The sequence below is a fragment of the Rhododendron vialii genome, chromosome 4a, assembly GCF_030253575.1.
Source record: "Rhododendron vialii isolate Sample 1 chromosome 4a, ASM3025357v1".
NCBI lineage: Eukaryota > Viridiplantae > Streptophyta > Magnoliopsida > Ericales > Ericaceae > Rhododendron > Rhododendron vialii.
The window spans coordinates 34359464-34380296 of record NC_080560.1 but is presented as its reverse complement, the minus strand read 5'-3'; the positions used below and the strand labels follow the sequence as shown (position 1 = coordinate 34380296).

General features: G+C 38.5%; 2 protein-coding genes, 1 long non-coding RNA gene and 1 pseudogene across 5 annotated transcripts; 2 read left to right on the top strand and 2 right to left on the bottom strand.

Moving 5' to 3' along the window:
- The first annotated feature begins 974 nt into the window (after positions 1-974).
- On the top strand, positions 975-5721 carry LOC131323120 (uncharacterized protein At4g14342-like). 2 transcript variants are annotated; one of them, XM_058354758.1, is made up of 4 exons: positions 975-1157; positions 1649-1734; positions 1834-1957; positions 5479-5721. In XM_058354758.1, the coding sequence occupies exons 1-4, from the start codon at positions 1155-1157 to the stop codon at positions 5524-5526; spliced, it is 261 nt and encodes an 86-aa protein (XP_058210741.1). In that variant the 5' UTR covers positions 975-1154; the 3' UTR covers positions 5527-5721. The 2 variants fall into 2 exon arrangements, with proteins under 2 accessions (XP_058210741.1, XP_058210740.1); XM_058354757.1 differs by lacking the exon at positions 975-1157 and having other exon boundaries at positions 1643-1734.
- LOC131323121 (uncharacterized) lies at positions 3108-4934 on the bottom strand. Its single transcript, XR_009199087.1, has 2 exons — positions 3860-4934; positions 3108-3424 (listed from the first exon to the last, which is right to left on the bottom strand). It is a non-coding gene; the product is annotated as an uncharacterized LOC131323121 (long non-coding RNA).
- A 1595-nt stretch (positions 5722-7316) lies between the features above and the next one.
- Positions 7317-13253, top strand: LOC131323933 (casein kinase 1-like protein 10; annotated as a pseudogene).
- Positions 13054-20407, bottom strand: LOC131322783 (putative protein phosphatase 2C-like protein 44). Of its 2 annotated transcripts, XM_058354242.1 has the most exons (6): positions 20183-20407; positions 19431-19596; positions 18194-18274; positions 16255-16551; positions 15301-15586; positions 13054-14509 (listed from the first exon to the last, which is right to left on the bottom strand). In XM_058354242.1, exons 2-6 carry the CDS (start codon positions 19452-19454, stop codon positions 14265-14267), a joined length of 933 nt encoding a protein of 310 aa, XP_058210225.1. In that variant the 5' UTR covers positions 19455-19596; positions 20183-20407; the 3' UTR covers positions 13054-14264. The 2 variants fall into 2 exon arrangements, with proteins under 2 accessions (XP_058210225.1, XP_058210227.1); XM_058354244.1 differs by lacking the exon at positions 20183-20407 and having other exon boundaries at positions 19431-20164.
- Positions 20408-20833: the final 426 nt, after the last annotated feature.

Below are 20833 nucleotides of genomic sequence, written 5' to 3'. Positions count from 1 at the left end.
TCATAATAAATGACCCGCATTTACTCAAACTCTTCCCCATAACTTTCTTTGGAAAAGTTTTTTTAAAATTTAGACCGTTCAAATACATCTAGACGGTCAAAATTACGCACACAACCAACACAACAGTTGTGTAGGTAATATTTGGGTTTTGACTTTTGCGTTAGATACTTAGATGTTGTTTTGCGTGCGAGTTCTTTTAGCTTGACAAAAGGGTTGTTGTCTCCCCAGAGATCAAGTAAATTAATTAACAAATGGAAGAGTGGTTTGTCTCCACAGAGTTCAAGTTAAAACAGTGAACAAGTGGAAGAGTGGTTGTCTCCATAGGGTTCAAAGTAGTTAATGGATATGTATTTGCAATCATCAACAACAACAACAGAATTCATGTAGTTCTTAATTATTGGACTTGCAATCATAAATGAAAATTGTAAACCAAAAAAAAGGAAAGAAAGAAAAAGGAAAGCCAAAGCAGGTTTTATGGATACGTGGTTCTCTTTTTTATTAGTTTCGGACTAGTAAAAAGGGATGACAATCTCGACCGAATCGAATGGGTATCCGAACCGTAACCGTTTTTTTTTCCCGAACCATAATCGAAATATTTCCTGTTGGTGCGGATATGGTGGACGGTGGGAGATAACCGAAACGGGTTCGGTTCGGTTATGGTTCAGCTGGTAACCGAAATGTTACCCGAACCGAACTGTTACCGAACTGAACCGAAATTATCTATTTACAAAAATACCCCTATATATATATATATATATGCACTTTTATGTTAGGGTTTTCCTCGTTTCCCCACATCAGGTTACAGCAGACGCCGAGCGCGGCGATCTCTCTCTCTCTCTCTCTCTCTCTCTCTCTCTCTCATCTTGATTACCTCCGTATCCTCTCTTCACCAACGCCAGGTCCTCCCCCCACTTGCTTCACCGCCGTCCACCTCCGACCACCTTCCATACTCGATCCCCTATCCGGATCCTCTCTCTCCACCTTCCCCCCCCCCCCCCTCCCCCCCTCCCTCTCCACACCTCTCTCTCTCTCTCTCTCTCTCTCTCTCTCTCTCTCTCTCTCTCTCTAAAATATCCCCAAATCGTAAACATCAAACCCACCGACACCCTCCGTCGCCGAGGCAAACAGCTCGAGGCCTTGAATTCAACGCACCAATGGTAAATCACTAATCCCAGGTTAAAATAATAGGAACTACAAATTAGGAGATTTGTTAAACAATCCTTAGAACTTGGGTTTTGTTCCGGGGACGGTGGTGACTTCTCTCAAAACCACCAAAAAGATTTTTATTTTTACCGAAACTTTGACTTCTGTTGTGTGTTCGTCTCTGGTTCTCTGAGATCTATGTTCGAAAATGACTGAATGTTGAGTTTTTTTTTTTTTTTTTTTCTCTTTTTTTATCTGGTTCGGTTACCCATTCGGTTCGGGGATTACCTGAAAACCGAATGGTTTGGTTATGGTTTCCTTTTTCCCTCCCCGTTCGGTTATCGGTATATCGGTTTCGGGGATCGGGGACGGAAACCCCAATATCCGCCCCGAATGTACCGAATGCCATCCGTCACTAATATCTGCACTGAGAGTTTCTTTTGGTTTTATAGCAGCTTTGGAGTTCTTTTACTATTGTAACTGTGGTTGATGTCTATACATGCAGGCCAGTGACAGGTTTAATATCAATTCCCAGCTTGAGCATCTACAAACTAAATATGTTGGAACTGGGCATGCAGACTTGCATAGATTGTAATATCTTCAAATCCTTTCGAAGTTGTGGCAAGATTTTCAATTTGTTTTTAATTGTTATAGCTTATTGTTCTTATATTTTGGTGTGTTTTTGTCCAGTGAATGGGCTGTGAACATCCAGCGGGACAGCTATGCTTCATATGTTGGACACTATCCTATGCTAGCCTATTTTGCCGTTGCAGAAAATGAATCTATTGGAAGAGAACGCTACAATTTTATGCAGGTTCAGAACATGTTACACACTTGTCGTTATTATAGTTCTCTGTTTTGAATAACAATGAGTTATCAATGAGGCTAATTTGCTTAGTTGTTCCTCGTGAAAGTGCTTTGAAATTGGTGCGCACTCATATCTGCTTTGAAACTGGCGTCATGTGTTGTGTTTGCCTTTCAAATTCCACTGCAAGCAATATCCCACTCCATGTCAAGTTTGATTTGGAGGTCCTGCGGGTGGATTGCTGATTAATTATGATTGTTGTGCAAAGAGAACGTTATGATAGTCTATCATTTAGTTGCTTGTTTCTAATAATAGTTACTGGGAACAGGTAGTTAGAGAAGAGGCGCTATTGCGAATATTGGGTACAGTATATACTATATAGCATTTTTTCATTTGTTGGCAACTGAGGGGAGAGAAGTAAAAACCAAGGAATTGATTTCAAAAAGCTTCATATCTCACCAATGAGTCATCTGACAGGGTTTGACATTTGTAGAAGTTGGGCAGTGGATTTTGTCTAGAAAAATAAGAAATGCTAACTTCTTGTTGCTGCCTATCAGCCGTCCGTCTCTTTTCCTATTCTGTCTCTGCTGACTTGTGTGGTATCCAACTTGCCCAGTTCTCCTGCTGACCTTTGTTATCCAGAGTGTGGATAGCTTTGGTAGGTGGAATGGGAACGGGACATTCCACGTGCTCCTAGCTATTGTAGTATGGTACCTTACACTGTTAGAATTAGGTACAATCAGACATTACTTTACTCCATGTTCTCGTGATGCTACACGTGAATTTATGACCACAATTGCAATGTGTTCAGCAAATATCAATTATCGCAGTTGTGTGCAACGTGGGTGCCCATCAATTGCTTATTTTGGCAGTGGAGTTTTGAAACTGCGGCTTAGTTGAGTTCTCTTAATTGGAAATGTTGGAATTAGATAGTTTGGGTATTCTTTATTGTGTATGAAGCCATTTAAGAGTATTGACGTAGAGATGGATGGATTATGGAACTTTAATCTCCGAAGACATCTTGCTCCAAGTCTACTCATGACCAACTTCTTAGTTTTGACTTCGAGAGTATGAACTTTGTTTCTGGTATTCATGAAGTGCATAATAATGTTTGTCTGTATATGTAACGACCCTGACTCGATCCTGAAGGTCTTAGTCATAACAAAGCGCCGGTGAAACCCTCACCAAGGCCAAATCATAGATTCAACTTCTCAAAATTATATAATCAGAAGGAACAAGAGTGCGTAACTAGCGGAAGCATATTCTGTGCAATCTAATAAAACGACAACTTATACTTACAAAGGCTAAGGATATACCCAAAACACATCTCAGAGCTGTGCTTAATTATGAGGTTTAGCAAGCTACTTACAATGGTTACAGAATTTAACAGGTAATCTAAACACATCTCCTATCTATAAAATAACCATAAGACCTGACTCCACAAAACAAGTGTCACGCCATCCAACTCGTCAATTCCTGAAAGGTGGAGAAAACACATAAGCTAACGCTCGTATGAGTGACTAATACATAATTTACATGCTCTCCATGGACAATGCAAAATAATTTGATAGTATATTTCAAAACAAAGAACTTGAACCATAAGCCGAATGTAATGCACATTCCGCTATTCAAAATTCAAAAGCTACCGGGCGTCCCCGGTAGTGGATAAGCCAAACGTCTACGCATTATCCCAAAACACACACCAACCTCAAACACCCTTGCTAGCCATTAAACCGTCCCCTAGCAAGACCGGACGTTGGGAATGCCAATTAAATAGATTAGCAAATATTTCACAAATAGGTCCACCTTCCATTGCTATTCCATGGAGTACACAATTTATATAACTTGTTCAAGTAAGCTCGTTAAGGGAAACAAGTTCAAATCATGTAATTTAGGTATTAAATCACTCACCTCGATCCGAGCTTTCACACAAGTCCCCTACATAAACATACAAGACAATTATAATTAAGATTCAATGAAATACATTTAAATTTCTAAATACTCTCATTAGATCATCCCCAGTAGTAGCTCAAACTTAAAGTCCAATCGAGTGGAGAAGTCAAAACCTAACTAAACCCCAAAATGGTATGGAGTCCTATAACCAGCCTGTAGTATTTTGGCTATAAAATCTTATAGGATCAGAATTAGATGTTGGGACTACCACCATTGAAAAGTAGACTTTCGGGGCATCAATTTCGATATAAAATTTGCCTAAATTGGAGTCCGAACGACAAAGATATGCTCATCCAAAGTTGGGACTGTAATCTGTCTTGGTTCAGCGATTTTCCAGCAAAATCAACCATAGAACTCGTTTCCAGCGAAGAACTCACCTAAAGCTCTTAAAATCCACCTTAAATTTCACAAATTAATCTCCAAGGCAAGAATACCAGTCAAAACTTACCGGTTCAATTGGATTTTGGAACATTCAGGAGAAATCAAACCTAGGTTTTGAAGAATATCATGAGAGAGAGTATCAAGAACTATCTCTAAACCTCAAAATAAGAGTTTCTATGATTCCTAACTATTAAATTTTGAGATCAAATAACAAAAACATGGAATCAAGAATAAAGAAACATAAATTTACCACGTGTAGACTTCCAAAACAATCGAAGCTTGATGTTTCCCTAATTTTCCTTGATTCTTTCTTCTTCCTCCAATTTCCTGCGTTCTTCCCTTTCCCAAGTTCTCTCTGTTTCTCTCTCTTTCTCGCTCTCTGTGCGTCAATATACAAGGAAGCGGTGGGAACACGAATAACGTAGAAACTCTTGGGAAAAATTATCCTATGTGATTGAGTCCATACTAACAACTAAAGATTTTCCCACATCCCCACCTATTAAGCCCTGCCTTGTCATATAAATCCACCCTTATTAACATATGTAATTAATTACAATACCAAAATACTCCAACTTAATTAGATTAACTCCAACACTAATACGCTCATAAAATACCATTTAAACTAATTAAGATAATTAGGAGTCTAGGGTGTTACAGTATAGCTTATGACTCAGTAGAAGATGGAACTTTTAAATGAAGGTGCAATGTAGTCCTTAACTTAAAAATGCACGTTTACTGAATTCTCTCGCAAACCTATAAATATACCATTAACCTCTACCTTCGTGAGGCCAGTACAATTTCTGATGATAGACATTGAGCGACATGCTAAAATTCATCATCTTCAAGAGTCATTTTTTGCAAGCCTCTGCAATGTTCAAACACAATGTTTCTGTTCATGAAGTGCACTGTATGATGATTTACATGTTCATCTCTACAGAAGTTGAACATATTGGGATAGAAAATGTACTTATCATCCATAAGACTCCTTGTATGTGTATCACAGAGAAGAAGTTTACATGTCAATTGCATGGAATGTCGTAAAACTTCTATTTTTTGACTGATATAAGATGATTGTTTTTTTTTAGTTTACGAAGCACGAGAATATGGTGTTTATTAGGTGTTTATGCAGGATGATAGTAGTCTTGATTTTGTAAAGCATCTAATGTTTTCTGTGATTGTTCTTATAATCTGTGCAGAAAATGCTTTTGCCATGCGGTCCTCCCCCTGAAAGAGAAGACGATTAGGAGATGTCTTCAAATGGTGTAAAAACCTTACAAATTCCGTGTTTACAGGCCGGGGGGTGCTTTGTTCACGACACTTTGGGATGTCATTTTTTTCCCCTCACTTCTATGTTTGTAATGTTTAACTCGAGAATTGAGATCCACTTGACCTGTTTGTGTTTGCTTGAAGATGTTATGCAGAGAATTTTTCTAGGCTAAGAATTAATTGTTTGTTTCTTTCTTTTTTGGTCAAGGAACTCCTTTTGGTTCAGTTTTTCTTTTAGGTTTTCATTTAGCGAAAATCATAGAAAACTTGTGTGGTCAGCGGTTTCAAAACTTGTTTGACACGGGATTAGTTTGAAAAGATCTCATTATTCGCAAAGCATTTTTCAATTTCCTGAATAATATCCCCCGAATTTGGTGTTGTGTCAAACAATGAGTGGTTTTGGTTTTCAAAAAATAGTTTTTGGAGAGTTTTTTAGTGAAAGGGTTCTCTCCCCTCCTTGCATTATTTTTCCATCCTCTTTTAGTCTTCAAGTATGCTGTATACTTTGATCTTCAATTTATAGAAAAAATACATTGCATGAAAAAAAGTTACAGGTTTGGATACGGTTGGGAAAAACTTTGCGCCAAACTATGTTCACATTTACATACACTGGTGAGTCGTGATCAGGCTCACGTACGGTGAAATTTTTTGTTATGAGATGTCTGCATACGGAGGATTTGTGCTGGATATAGAATTGATTATGTAGCTAAAGATGGTTGGACAATTTGATCATTAGTACTGGACAAGTTGGCCCATGTTTTGTTGTAGTTTCAACTCTCAGCATCATGTAATAGCACGTGACACACACCCGACATCTAGCCACAGGTGCCAGCCACAGTTCAAAGGCTTAAAAGTTCCAAAGAAATTAAGAAAAATAAGCACAGATTAAATGATTAATCAATTTTAGGCTGGGTTACACGAGGTGCCTTGCCATAACTTTAGAAAACAAGATTGTTTGAATTGGGTAACAGCCTCTGCTTGGCAATGTTTTGTAGGGGTCATTTGGGTCACCAACTATCCATTTTGGTAAGCTCACGAAAGCAACGTTCCAAATGTGCCAGGCTCGGTTTATTTTTCAATCATGAATTGGTATAGTCTCCATTTGTGGGATGATTGAAACTTGAAATGGTCTCCCCATGAATTGTTTAGGCAAAACAACTCTTGTTTTAAGAGTTATTCTTCGGTCGTCGGCCGACACTCACTATTAAGTAGTACTAATTGGTCATACTTTTTTTTGTTGAATGATTCTAATTATCGTCGTGAGATTCGATATTTGGCCTAGTCGTTTTCTTTTTAAGGTGATCAAACAACCAGAACTAATAGTACTCATTACGAAATGTATATTCCCAAATATGTTACCACATATTGTATAATCTGAGTTGTTCAAATATTTTGTTACTATTAGGTTGTAATTTTTTAGAAAGAATTAATACTTATTACAAAACCTAATACTAAACCGTAAATGAGATACCATTAGCACACTCTTACAAGAATGATACCAATAGCATCCAACTTCTCAGCAGTCAAACATATCTCAGCCCTTTCGTTCGACTGAGATAATTCAGATTCGTAAAAAAAATCCTAGCAATAAGATACTTTTCTTAGCAATAAAAATCTATTAAAGATCTAATCCATTAAAAAAAAGTACTACTTTTATGGTCACAAACAGTTCCATGCAGTCCAAAGCCGGATGCATACATACAATAGCAAGAATACAATTACTGTACACCACAAAGACTTTTATAAGTTAAATAATTAAACTGGTGTAGCGTGGCTTTGGATTGTGGATTGTATTGAGGTTTGAAGGGAAAGATAGATTGGACTATTGGGGTTTTTGTCAACGAACGTGATCTTGATTGGGGATTTTGTGTGGTTTTGGATTGGATTGAAGAGAAGAGGTGTTGAAGTATTAAGGTTTTTTTTTTCTTGTTTGAGGAACGTTTTTGCAATCTCAATCGGGATCAAATTTTGAGTCACGTGATTGGGGAAAAGTTTAGATTTTTTTGGGTTTGGTTTTGGCATAGTATTGAGGTTGAAAAGAAGGGAGATATTGCAATATTAGGTTATTTAGAAAGAGGTGATTTCGATTGGGGATCAAAATATGGATCATGTGATTGGTGGGAAGTTCAAGCTCGGGCGGAAGATTGGGAGCGGATCTTTCGGCGAGCTGTATTTGGGTATATGAAATTCTAGTGGCATTCACCTTTGTTTCATCAGTTGTGATGTTTTATTGAAGATTTTGGAATGTGTTTCAGGAGTGAATGTACAAACTGGAGAGGAAGTTGCTGTGAATCTGGTATGCATGTGTTTTTGCTAATGAGAGTGATTGAATGTTGTGTTGGATACTTATTATTTAGTGCATCTGCAAATGTTTTTAGAAAGTTACTTGGGACTCTTTTTTTGGATTGATTCTTTAGTTGGGCATTGGAACTTGGTTCTTCCTACAATGGTTGTTTTAGTAGGTACTTTAAACATGAAATTTGGTTGATTATCTTGTTTTTGTGATGGAACTTCGATTGTGTTTATGCCAATTCACTTGTTCTCCGTTTGGACATATGTGGATTTCAAATGAAGGGATTTTACCTTTGCTGATAAGTATAGCTCGGTTATAAATTTGATAGTTTACTTATGGATTTCGTTATTGGGATATCTAGAATTGCACTCCAAACAAACTGGAGTCATTTCAAGTAACTGGAAAATGGTTTCCCAAAGTACTTTCTGTATTTTGAATTTAACTATTGCGTAGTGTTTTGTGAAAACAAACTTATCAATTAAGTTTAGAGTTGCATGTATGGATGGACAGACCCTTTCTACCTTATTTTCTCATGTTACTATATCATCTTCCTCGTGTTGTCAATTGCATTACCCCAGTGTATTTCTTTTTATTGCTTGCCATTGGGTCCTTGTAACTACAAGCCTCAATCGGTTTGTTTGGCTGAAATTTTAGTACAAAACTGAATATTTTCTTCTAACAAGAATTTGGTATGCAAAACTTAAGCGCCTTTATAATTGTTTCTACTGACTGTTGTTAATTTCCTCTTGTAAGTTGTTTCTCCATAAAATGAGCCCATAAAGTTTCTTCTGACCCTTCTCTGATGTTCTGACTTTATCATGATGATTGCATTTTTTTTTTGCAGGAATCAGTGAAGACTAAACACCCTCAGCTGCAATATGAGTCGAAATTGTACATGCTTCTTCAGGGCGGAAGTGAGTTTTCTCTTTGGTTCATTCCCTTTTATGATTGCAAGTAATTTCTTATTCCGTTGATCCGAAGTGATGTGCCGATCTCTTAATTCTTTTGTGAAGCTGGTATTCCCCATCTTAAATGGTTTGGAGTTGAAGGTGAATACAATGCAATGGTTATTGACCTTCTTGGACCAAGCCTTGAAGATTTATTCAACTATTGTAATCGGAAGTTCACTTTAAAAACAGTTTTAATGCTTGCCGATCTGTTAGTAAGTACTCTAGTTGTTCTGAGTGTTGATTGAACTTTGACTACTGGTTGTCGCTTCTCTACTTATGAGTTATGCCTTTTCTCATTCTCTCCACGGGGAATATATGCACTCAAGAGGTTTTCTTCACCGTGATATAAAGCCTGACAACTTTCTAATGGGTTTAGGGCGCAAAGCAAATCAGGTATGTTCTATGCAATGCTTTTTTATGTTTATAGTTGCCTGTTGCTGCATTTGCATTCACATGATTTCATTAGTCCATTCTTTTGGCAATTTTAGTTCTGCTATAAGGTTTTCATTCTGAGTTCTGGCCAACTTTTTTGACATATGAGAACAAAAAACCATGCAATTTCTTGTCCAGTCGGTTTGTATTGCACTCTCATATTGCGAGACATACTCCATACGAGTTATAATACAATGTTTCAATGGAAAAACTAGACACAAATGATAAATATGTACCCAATTTGACTTCTGTTGTCGTACAAGCATAAAATACAATACATGGTAGTGGCTACTATATATGGCCTATTTCATATCGAATTAGTTACTGGGGATTCAAGGACGTTCAAAGCCCTATGGCCTTATCTACCTTATTATTCTATTGTACCATTTTCAGTTCTGTACTTCTCAACTTTTTAGTTATTTTTTTGCGCTCTCTCTCTCTCTCTGGTTTATGGGATTAGTTCTTAATTGCTTTAACTTTTTTTCTTGTGTCGGTTTTTGTTTTTGCTCCTTTTTTTCAACCCTACAGGTATATGCTGTTTGACTATGGACTTTGCATTCTACAGGTCTATGTTATTGACTATGGGCTTGCAAAGAAGTTTAGAGATCTTCAAACACATAAGCACATACCATACAGGTAACTGAGGTACCTTCTTTATGTTTCGAGGATATGATAAAATGGTTTCTACTTTTCATTTTAACCATCTAGCTCTCAGCTCTTGAGCTCCTTTTCAAAGTTATTTTAATTGTAAGCTTGCCATAGAGTTTTCCTTTTCATTGCTTTGTGTAGTAGACTGGGGAGTGTGGGGGAAGTTGGGAGGATTTATTGTGCAAGTCTGCAGGTGTTTTGTTTCGGGAAAGTTAATATACATGGGCTTTCAAACTATCTTAAAACCTTTTACACAATTATCTCACAGTAAGTGGCACTCGTGAATGCCCTTGAGTTATTGGTATTGCCCAATAGTTTGCGAGAGATATATCCATTTGTGCATGGCTGAAAGTAATGGATCCAGATTAAAGATTTCATTGTCTATGATGCCTGGGAATATGTGAAGATGGTTTCATAAGGATTTACAATTTTAGAGTTAAGATAGCTAATTACTTTGGTTCCTGGTCTTTGAGTTGGTTAGCTGACAAAGTTCCGATACTGTAACTTTCTTCTTGGCATCATCAACCATTTACCCTTTTCTCACACATTGGTTTGGCCTATTCATGAGCTTGCTTACATTAGTGTGACTGAGACTTTTCATCCTAGCATCAGCGACCATTTACTGTTTAACTACTTAGATTATTTTGGCGTATTGATGAACTTGTTACATGATTGTAACTGTGAAACTTTTTCCTCCTTCGTCAATTCTCCGCCTTTTGGAAAGTTGTCATGTATACTTATCGAATCTCCTCTTATAGGGAAAACAAAAATCTCACAGGCACCGCTCGTTATGCGAGCGTTAACACTCACCTTGGAGTTGGCGAGTAAGGCTAATTTGTTGCAGCTATTCAGAAAACATGTCCATTTTTTTCAAGTTTTCATTTTTCCTAGTTTTAAATCTGCATTATTACTTGCAGAGCAGAGCAGAAGGGATGATCTGGAATCTCTTGGTTACGTGCTTATGTATTTTCTGCGGGGAAGGTGGAACATTTGATGGAAACCCTTTAGTTTGTTTATTTTCTTAGCGTTTCTACTTTTCTAACCTGGTTCGTATGATTGCTGTCTTAGCCTTCCTTGGCAAGGTTTGAAAGCTGGCACTAAAAAGCAGAAATATGACAGAATTAGTGAAAAGATGTTACTCCCATAGAGGTAGTACCACATTTTCCTTTGAGCACCACTGCTTAGAAGTAGTTCCTAGATGGCATTGGTTCATGAAAGGACAGTTACTGGGTGGTGTTGGGTCTTGTGTATGGTGTCTTAGTTCGGGCTTCTCCTTTTGTTTAACCACATGAAATTCTAATTTCTGACTTGTTATTTTCAGGTGCTTTGCAAATCATATCCATCCGAATTCATATCATACTTTCACTACTGTCGATCATTGTGATTTGACGACAAACCAGATTACTCCTACCCGAAGAGGCTTTTCCGTGACCTATTTATTCGAGAAGGTAAAGTGTACTTCTGAACTCCTTTCCTTGAGTTAATTATTCCATTTCTATGACCTTTCCCACCCACTTGTGACATCTAACAGTCTCACTGATGATGATACTGCCTTCAATCTTGAGAGGTGTCTTTTCTAATTTGATTCCTGCAGGCTCTCAGTTTGACTACGTATTTGACTGGACTATTTTGAAGTATCCACAAGTTGGTTCCAGTTCTAGGGCACGGGTTACTTCTCACTTCTCAGAATTACTGGCAAGTAGTTGAGGTTGTCTTTGTCAATGTTCCTTGACTTGTTTACTCCCTTTTCGGCAGCCCGTTGGGAAGTTACCCTTAAACCCAGGGCCACCTGCAGAAAGAGCTGAAAGGACCCCGGGTATGTTTCTTTCTTCAGCAAGTTTTCAATTGTGTAGCAAATGTAGTTGTTAGTCATCAACAATTAACCTAATCTCATTCTAATTTAAGATCCTTCTGTCATCTGAGTTCTGGAATTTGCGTGCCCTCAATTAAACTGCCTGTGAATTTTTGTGTTTTCCTTGTATGGTTTTAAAATAGAGTGATTTGGAACTGCAGTCCATTTTGAATGGAAAGAAACTTAGGTTGATTCTTGATGTGCATTTTCATGTAGTGAGACAAGAGGTTCGAGATAAATTCTCAGGTGCAGTGGAGGCATTTGCCAGAAGGAATGGTACAACAGGTGGTGGTTTGCATGGTCCAGGCACAGCGATTATTCCAGACAAAGATCTTCGGAGGATGTACGTGGTTAGTCAGAATGATGAAATTTGGTTATTTAAAATGTTTTTGCTCATGCTCTTAATTTTAAACCTGGATGGGTGGATCCTGATTGTAGGTTCATTAATTTCTCATTTCATCGATAATGCTCCATTTGAGTGGTTATATCCCATGGGATGAGTTCATGATTTCTAATCCAAGTTGTTGGGATTATCAGTCATCCCCGTGGTTGTTTCTGAAAACTTCCCAGGCACAACTTCTCCATTATGGCCCTTGAGAAACTGTGCAACTTGTTTCATTGTTTGGAACAAGTTTTGCTTCAGGGAAAAACAACTTTGACTCTGGGAAAAGATCAGTGTGATGCTTTTGTATATGCTATAAAGAATCCTATTTTGCCAACCTGAAAGTTTTGTCTTACTCCAACAGTGTCCTTGAATTGTGGGATTTGCAAATTGGGTGTTTGTGGTAGCTTTTGAGGGGGTGATTAGAAACCGACGCCGTGGAAGTGAAGTTTTGTTTGGTGTGTCTATCCACAAAACTTCTGCTTATGCATTTGAGCTAAAAACAGTTTTAAACTTGCTTGAAAGCTCATTCAGACAAGAATCAATTTTAATGCCTTTCACTTCCTGTAGAACTTTGAGTTTTTGCGAACCCCTCAACTCGTTGTAACTCTCTTTATTGCCCTTTGCTTGTGTTACTTTTCAGCAACCTGACTCTGAAAGAAGTCGCACCTCTCGTCATGTCTGGCAGCCGACCAAGCTCATCTGTTGAAGTCAGTGAGAACCGACATAGCCGATTGGGATCAGGCAGTGGTCGCATGGTCCAACCGGGTCTTGAGTCCAAATCAGCATCTTTCACCCGTGCTGCTGCCACAAGAGGCGGCCGTGACGATCCTCTTCGGAGCTTTGAGCTGCTCACCATTGGCACGGGAAAGAGGAAATAAACGACTTATACTATGTGAGTAAGAACAAATCCGAACGAATCCAATATATGAAGGCCTTACTCTAGGAAAGAAAATCAGCAAGTCAGCTATATTCTTAAGTTGCATGATTGTTAGACAAAGGATTACATCCACGGGCATAAGCTGAAGTTCGTTCTGGAGATTTTCGAGAAGTTCTTCCTCATCGTCGATTCTTGCTGTTATGATATCTTTTAAACTCATAAAACAAGAAAGAGATTGTTCATCTCAAGTTTAGGGAAATGTTTATATTGTTAAAGATTGGTTGCTGTGACGAGTACTTCAGTTTTGTATTAATGAGAAACTTTGCTTCCCTCTTTTGTGTCGGGGAAAAAATACGATGGAAAGTGTAGTAAAAGAATGAAGGAAAAAACAAGCAAAACTATTTAATGTGTTTGTTAAAAGATAGATCAAGGATGATAAGCTAAACAGTTTTTTTTTTTTTTTTAATACAGTTACGCTATGTTTAATTGCCCATGATCTTTTGGTAGGAATACGAGTTTGATTACTATGAATCTAATTGATCCCTAGTAATTCCATACCTAAAGTAATTCTATTTCGATGTTTTTGTTAATTTAGTAGTCTCATCTATGAATCAATTATTTTGAAAATTACTCTTAAACATTTCCTTTTTTATTGATTGAGCTAGAAATCTAGGATAATTTTCATGGGGTATGGGAGGGATCAAACTCTTAGTTTGGGAATGTGTTTTTGTGGTTGAATATGTCGTTGGGAATTAGATTCTCATTCTAGGCAGTTCGAACGTAGGAATCAAGGAAATATGACATCACATTCTCATTATTGTCATTCAAACTGAGTATGTCATCTGGGTCCATGAGGTAAGTTTTCTTTCCAGAAAAACATCCTCACTTACCTTTGTTTTGGTGCATGGGAAAAGACCCTGTTGAAATAATTATTTATTCAAGAAATTCCCAAATATCCAAATTCTCAAAAGGAAGGGGTATCTCTAGCACCTAAGAAAGATAACACAACTGTGTAATCACTCAAAGCGAATGACCAAACAGGAAATATTGCTTTTGCTCATTCTAGTTAAAGCCTCTCTGGCGGATCCTCTATGTGCATATTATGACACGGGAACTAAACATACAGCATCGCGATCATTTTGATCGATCCCCTCTCAATTTTCTCGTTAATTTGGTCTTCTTATGAGACCGCCTTAACGTGTCCTCAACTTGTCAGTTTTATAAATAAGATGCATATCTGAGATGTGTCCAACACATGTAGGGAGTGTCCACGAATGTTTCAGTATCCCCTATCCCAGACAAGTGCGTGCATCTTAGTGTGATATAGAAAGAAAACGGTCAAGAAAAATGGAATGTATACCTCCCAGATGCCAGTACTAGCCAAGATGACAAACTCAGTATTGGAGTCTATTCTTTCATCTCCAACCACAATTTCTGCTGAGCATTTAGGGTTTGCCTTATCAGTCCCCACTTCAGCACCGGATTCGCGCACGAGTATACGCGCTTTGGGCATCCGTATTACACCTGAAATAGTTGGCCCATCGAAACATTGAGATCTTGATACATTTGAACTTGTTTTCAATTAGAAGCAATGGAAATCAGTCTTTTACCAACCGAAAAAGGAAAAAATAAATAAATAAAGAAAAGAAAAGAAAACTAAGCAGGGCAAGGCTGCCTACAAATGTGAAATGTTCTTTCAAGGAACTTTGTCACCTTTCATTAGTATTACAACGCACATCTTTCATTAGTACCTGGGGCCTGCTAGACCCGCTGCGCTCTTTATAGGAGATGCATTTTAAATTGATCACTGTTATCTTATTATCTCGTTCAGTTGTCTGTGTATGCACAAAATCAAGTTGATTAAACATCGGTACCTCAATGAGCGAACACCATTTTCTTATTCATGTGGCTATTGATACCGAATCAATGTGATTTACTGCGGTTTGTGGGCATTACCTACTCAACAAGTCCACCAGAATGAACGATTTAGAACACTTTCTTGGGTCTTAAATGGGCCTTGTATATGGAACAAAGCAGGCATGTTGTTCTCTCATTCCCTAGTTTCGAATAGTGCAATGGCACGTACACGACCTTTAAACACAACTATGTTCGACGCTGTTTGATGCGTGTGGGTTCACATATATCCAACAGTTCCGAACATAGATGAGTCTAGACTGGTGTGCATAAGGTGTGTTCCTAGATTCTTTTCCTAATATGTCTTATCTCGTTATAAAGTGATCAATACAATGAAGGGACATCATTGGAACTTACTAAAAGAAAGTGCAAACTGATATGATTGATGAAGTAAAAACTACCTGGAATGAGTTTTCTAGACCAATGTCTTCTGGGGGTCCCTTGATTTTGCCTTGTCCTATTGATCTGATGAGCCTCACCATCTCTGCACACAACAGCTCTGTATCCACCCATGTTAGCCATCACAACCTTCTCTCCATTGATGACAATGGCAGATGCTGAACCACCACCACCCACTTTCCCTTTCTCCTTCCCCTTCCCCTTCTCCTCTGCTTTCTCTTTCATCTTCCCTCTTGCACCCACATATGCCTTTCTCATTGCCTCTTTGCTCTTCCTCTTCAAGTGAGACTGGAAAACCATACAAACAGTAGTTTATTCAACTATGTCCTGGACAGATCCGGGGACACTGTAGCTAGCAAAGTTACTACAGGGTTGAGGTTGAAGTGATCAATTCCAGCCGTCCAAAAGTGTTTGCAATAGTCCGGATTAAAAAAACTGTTCCTGAAAGAGTTTGGTTAAGATCCGGACCATTAATTGTTTAGATAAACTACTGAGATGCTTACTACAATCCTGTAGTGACTTTGTTCACTACAAGGCCCCAATCCTTCTCGGACTCCAAATGTTGATGTACCTTAATTATTCAGAGGTGGCTCAACTATTAGGCCAGGCGGCTCGTCGGCGTCGTCACCCTAAATCTACTTATAAACCTCAGAGATTCATGTAATAAGCCTCACTTACAGTTTGAGCTCGCGTTCAGCTTGTTCAAAGTCCATTCCATTAACATCGGTTTGTTATATGAACAACTCAAACTTGAATGTTTTTTTAAACCCTTTAAGCTTTCATGAACAAGCTAGTCAAAATTGGCTCGTGGCCGACTTCATTAAAGCTATTTAGATAACAAACGAGTTGAGCTTTACTAAATCTTTTAAAACTCGTTAATTCCTCACTGCTCGGCCTGTTTGGCTCGTATACTAGCCCTAGTAAAAATATTTAAAGGGAAGCCTTTTTCTTCTTACCTCTTTGGGCTTTTTATCAAACAGATGTGACTGCATGCTCTTTGCAACACAGTCTCCCATTCTTGCATTGAAAACTCCAAAAAACCACACTTCAAGTTCTCCAATTTGCTCTCTCTGTGCCACAACAGAGACGGGGACCGAGTTGGACTCACCATTCGACTCACCTGTGAATGACCGATCCTCGACAACATGATACCCATGGCTCACTGGCACCATCCAATAAGGCCTTTTCCCAAATTCAGCTTCTCTTTTCTTTTTCCCAGCATCTCCAACGAATAATTTCCTCAGCCGAAATGCCTGCCCATATCAATATCAAAAGGTTAATCCAAAAAGCATTTCACAAGTTTCCGTATCTATCCGACTTTATAAATGCACTCTAAAATTTGCATATCGTAGGATTTTAAACGATAAAGCAGTATCTTGAACTGCGGCATCCGGCTACGGCCGATACGCCAAGACCGAAGGGAAATATTATTTCTCTTATTGGATTGTAGAAATTCAACAGTAATGAACCAATTGAGAAAAATCAGTGATCTAAACAATGATAAACCATGCAGGACAAGTTTTTATCAAATGGGTTGCCTTTGGATTGAAATTTTTCGTGACCAACAAATCTGAATAATCAAATCATGTGATGATGCTATATTGCTATTAATCTAGATTAATAAGTGTGTGTGATGAGAGAGAGAGAGAGAGAGAGAGAGAGAGAGAGAGAGAGAGAGAGAGAGAGAGAGAGAGAGAGAGAGAGAGAGAGAAATTGAAGATGTGAATAGAATTAATCTGTTGAGATTCTCCTATGCAACTCCTAAAGAAATGGTTCTTATATGAGTTAATATGGGCATTTTAAATGCTTTTAATTTGTGAGTGGAAAATGGGTAACCCCATAACGGTCATACTAAAATCTTTTTGTTAGCTAATGAAAGATCTCACATTCACACACACACACACAAAAAAAAAAAAAGATGCTGAGAAATTTGCACCGACTTTTCAAAAATTCATATGTTTTCACAATTGTTTAATTTGAGACAGTCGTTACATTAGTCTCCCCAAAAAAATGACATCCAAAAAGTTATGTTGGGTCGAGGTCCCTCGAGATCCGTTTAGTCGTTGACTTCAAGATTTCAGAATCAAGGTGCTTGTAATATAATCTGGACACCCATGTATCAAAGTCATTGTGTGATGTTAGAGTTCCTCCTAATCTAATCCGGACTGAATGGAATATGATGATTTGGAGCTTGGACCCCTTTCACAAGACGTAAGCAAGCAAGGTGGCCTCGTAGCTGTTTGCAAATGGGAAGTTTGCCTGCGAGAACTGTGGCTTCCTTCTCTCTAGCGACAGAAGCTCCGGTGGGATCAAGAGCACAGGAATCCCATTCTCATTCTTTTTGTTTTTCTCATGAGCTAGCTGTTTAATGGTGACCCTGTGAATGTGGTTCGGAATGTAGAAAAAAAACGTTACAAGCTCAACATGCTCTTCTTCTAGCATAGACTTCCAATTGAAAAACTTTCTGATATACTTTCAACAGTATAATTGAGCCTTCAGAATTGTATTGTTTTGAGATGTACACCACTTGGTGTGACTCAAGTCTGCTCTTAGCGGACTCAACGAGCTTTGGAAGCCAGAAATTTCTCGATTTTCAAAGTAGCTAACTTGCCCTCTAGTCTCTACGGAAGTTTGTCAATAGGAGAAGTATTCATTACAAGGCTTGTTTGGATTGTTAGTAATATTCCAAACTATTATAACAGTCCAAGAATAATCGGAAAAAAACACGAGATCGTGTTGGATAACTTCTTATCTATCACCATAAAAGTACGTACCTACCTAAAATATGTCCAAACCCGATTGCAGTTAGAAACAAATGGTCACATAATGGCGATAACAAGGAAGAACATCTATGTGCAAAACAATTAGAAACCTTCAGCTGTAACTTAAACAAACCTGAAATAATGAAGCATGCTTGTCCAAATCGACTCTCACTTTGCAGTTCTTGATAACAAAATCAGGAAGAGAAATATGACCCTGCAAAGGCAATCAACCAAAGAGAGATCACGTATCCCTATTCCATTGACCCGGTTTGTTTCATTAGTTTCTTCATATCATGGCATTAAATCGCAAATGCTGTGTTTGGATCGTGGATTTGAGGAGGGATTTGTAGAGGAAGGAAAAGGAAAAGCTAATAAGATACTTAAGTAACAAAAGATAAGTTTTCCCTACCACGGTCCCTTCCCTTGACAAATCCTTCTAAACTTCCATGAGCTAAATGCAGCCTAAGGATAGTGAAGTTTCATGTGAATGGTAAGGCAGTGGAGCCAAAAAAACTACAAATGAAACAGAGCAGTCAGAACATATAGGCAAGTCAGCATCTAGCCTAGGGACAACCAAAAAGCACAAAGTTTCCAAAGGCCCCGATAGTGCAAAGGCTCGGTGCCCTAGAGGGAAAAACTTTGGTACGCTAACTCGAAAAACTACATGGAGATGGGAATGTTTCACAATATGGTATGTAGCCAAATCTTCGTCATCCTTGAGTATTTTTCAAGCATATGCAAGATTATAGCAGTGAACGGGCACACTAAACCAGTGTAAAATCTTAGACTTCACATCCCTGACCCTGTCCTCTTTGCACACTCTAAGAAAGTGTGTTTTTCCATCCAAGTCCATCAAAAATATCTGATAGGTAAAAGGCAACATCTCTAAGAGGGAGTTCTCCTTAATGTCATAATAAGCTAAAGTCTTTGAGTTCTCAAGTAGCTTTCCTGTATAAGTTAAATTCTGCTCGTCTATGTCCACAAAACAAACGAAACTCCGAATTACTGCCTTGACATCACGAATTGTGTGCAAGACCTTGACTTCCGGTTTCAGGATCTCTCCGTCGGCATTTTCACAGAAACTGACATCACATCTCTTGGGTTGAAAACCAAATAAAGGATCGATTCTGACTGGATATTGAGAGAGGCCAAAGTTCTGTTTTCTTCCAGCAGCTTTCCACTGTAGAAAAGAGTGAATTGATCTGATAGGATGCCCTCTTTTGTCTGAATCAAGAGTTTAATGTTCTCAACAGTTTCACAAGACTTCGCTTCAACTTCAGATTGTTTTGCATTTGATGGTATGTAGACAAGAAGCTTTATCCTGTCTATAGTTTGGAGAAAAAGATGGAGAGTGGAGTTCGTCCAAATACCATAGTCAACCAGCTTGTGGTCATCCTTGAGCCGCTCACAGCGAAAAACAGCTCCTGAACATTTCCCGGAGTGCCTTCCTTCTTATGAAACAATGCCTTCAGTTTTTTAGTTGTCTGTGATACCTTTTAAGGCAACTGTTTTGATGACCTTCACGTATACGTTCATCTGTAACGAAACACAAGAAGGACCGGCAAGTGCTCAGAATAAGTGAAATTATACAATAGTCCGGGGTGCCGCCACGTAATACTCCAGACCACTTGTAAACTTGTCCAGAGTACTGCGTGTCTGTACTCCTGGACTATTGAATAATTACTCTCGGAATAAGCACCACCTAGGGCGATATTGATTGCCAAAACTGTTATATTGGTAAAAGCTTAATCTTTTAGCATCAAAATGTTTTGGCCCAAAAGAAGAAGTTGTGGTAAACACATTGACACAACTTCCTCAAGCGAGAATCAGAAGTTGTATTCCAACTGGGAATGGGAAAAGCAATAAGTGTTTGTGATCACATGTTTGAATTTCACGGTGGCCAAACATTCTGTACCGTGAGGCCACCGTTTGCCCGGTCCCTAACTTCAAGAATCCGGATTTAGTCGAGGTGGTCCAGAGATCTAGTTATCAAGATAAACCAAACTAATGAAAATTTTCTGTTCTTCAGCACGCTTTCTCATCTACCAAATGCAAGAAAAATAATGAGAAATATCGATAAAAACAGACACACACAAAAAAACATGAAAAGTAAGGATATGACCTCGTGTTCATTTGAATCCATGGCGATGTTTGGAAACCCTAGCCCGTTGATCAGATCATAGAAATAAGCAAGAAATAGCAGCAGTCTCAGTCGAATGGGGTCTCGTTGTTGGGATACCGCTAGTCATCGAAGCGGTCAGCATTCCAGTAATGAAGCAACTTTCCAAGGTACCCAAATGAAATTGTGGCCATCTGTAATTTCAAGCGGAAATGTGTAATTACTTGTGGCCAATCGTAATTCCTTGCGGCGAGGAGTCATGTAAATCACTTTCGCGGCCAAATGCAATTATAAGCGGCCAATTGTAATTTAATGCGGCCAACTGTAATTCCTCACGGCGGAAGCCATGTAAACACGAAAAATCGTGTACAGTGATCGCGATTTCAGTATTTGGCGGCTAAATGCAATTATAAGCGGCCAACTGTAATTTAATGCGGCCAATTGTAATTCCTCTCGGCAAAAGCCATGTAAAACACGAAAAAATCGTGTACAGTGATCACGATTTTACTATTGCGCGGCCAGATGCAATTTCTAGCGTTCAACTGTAATTTGACGCGGCCAAATGTAATTTCTCGCGGCAAAAGCCATGTAAAACACGAAAAAATCATGTACAGTGATCATGATTTCACTATTTCGTGGCCATATGCAATTTCA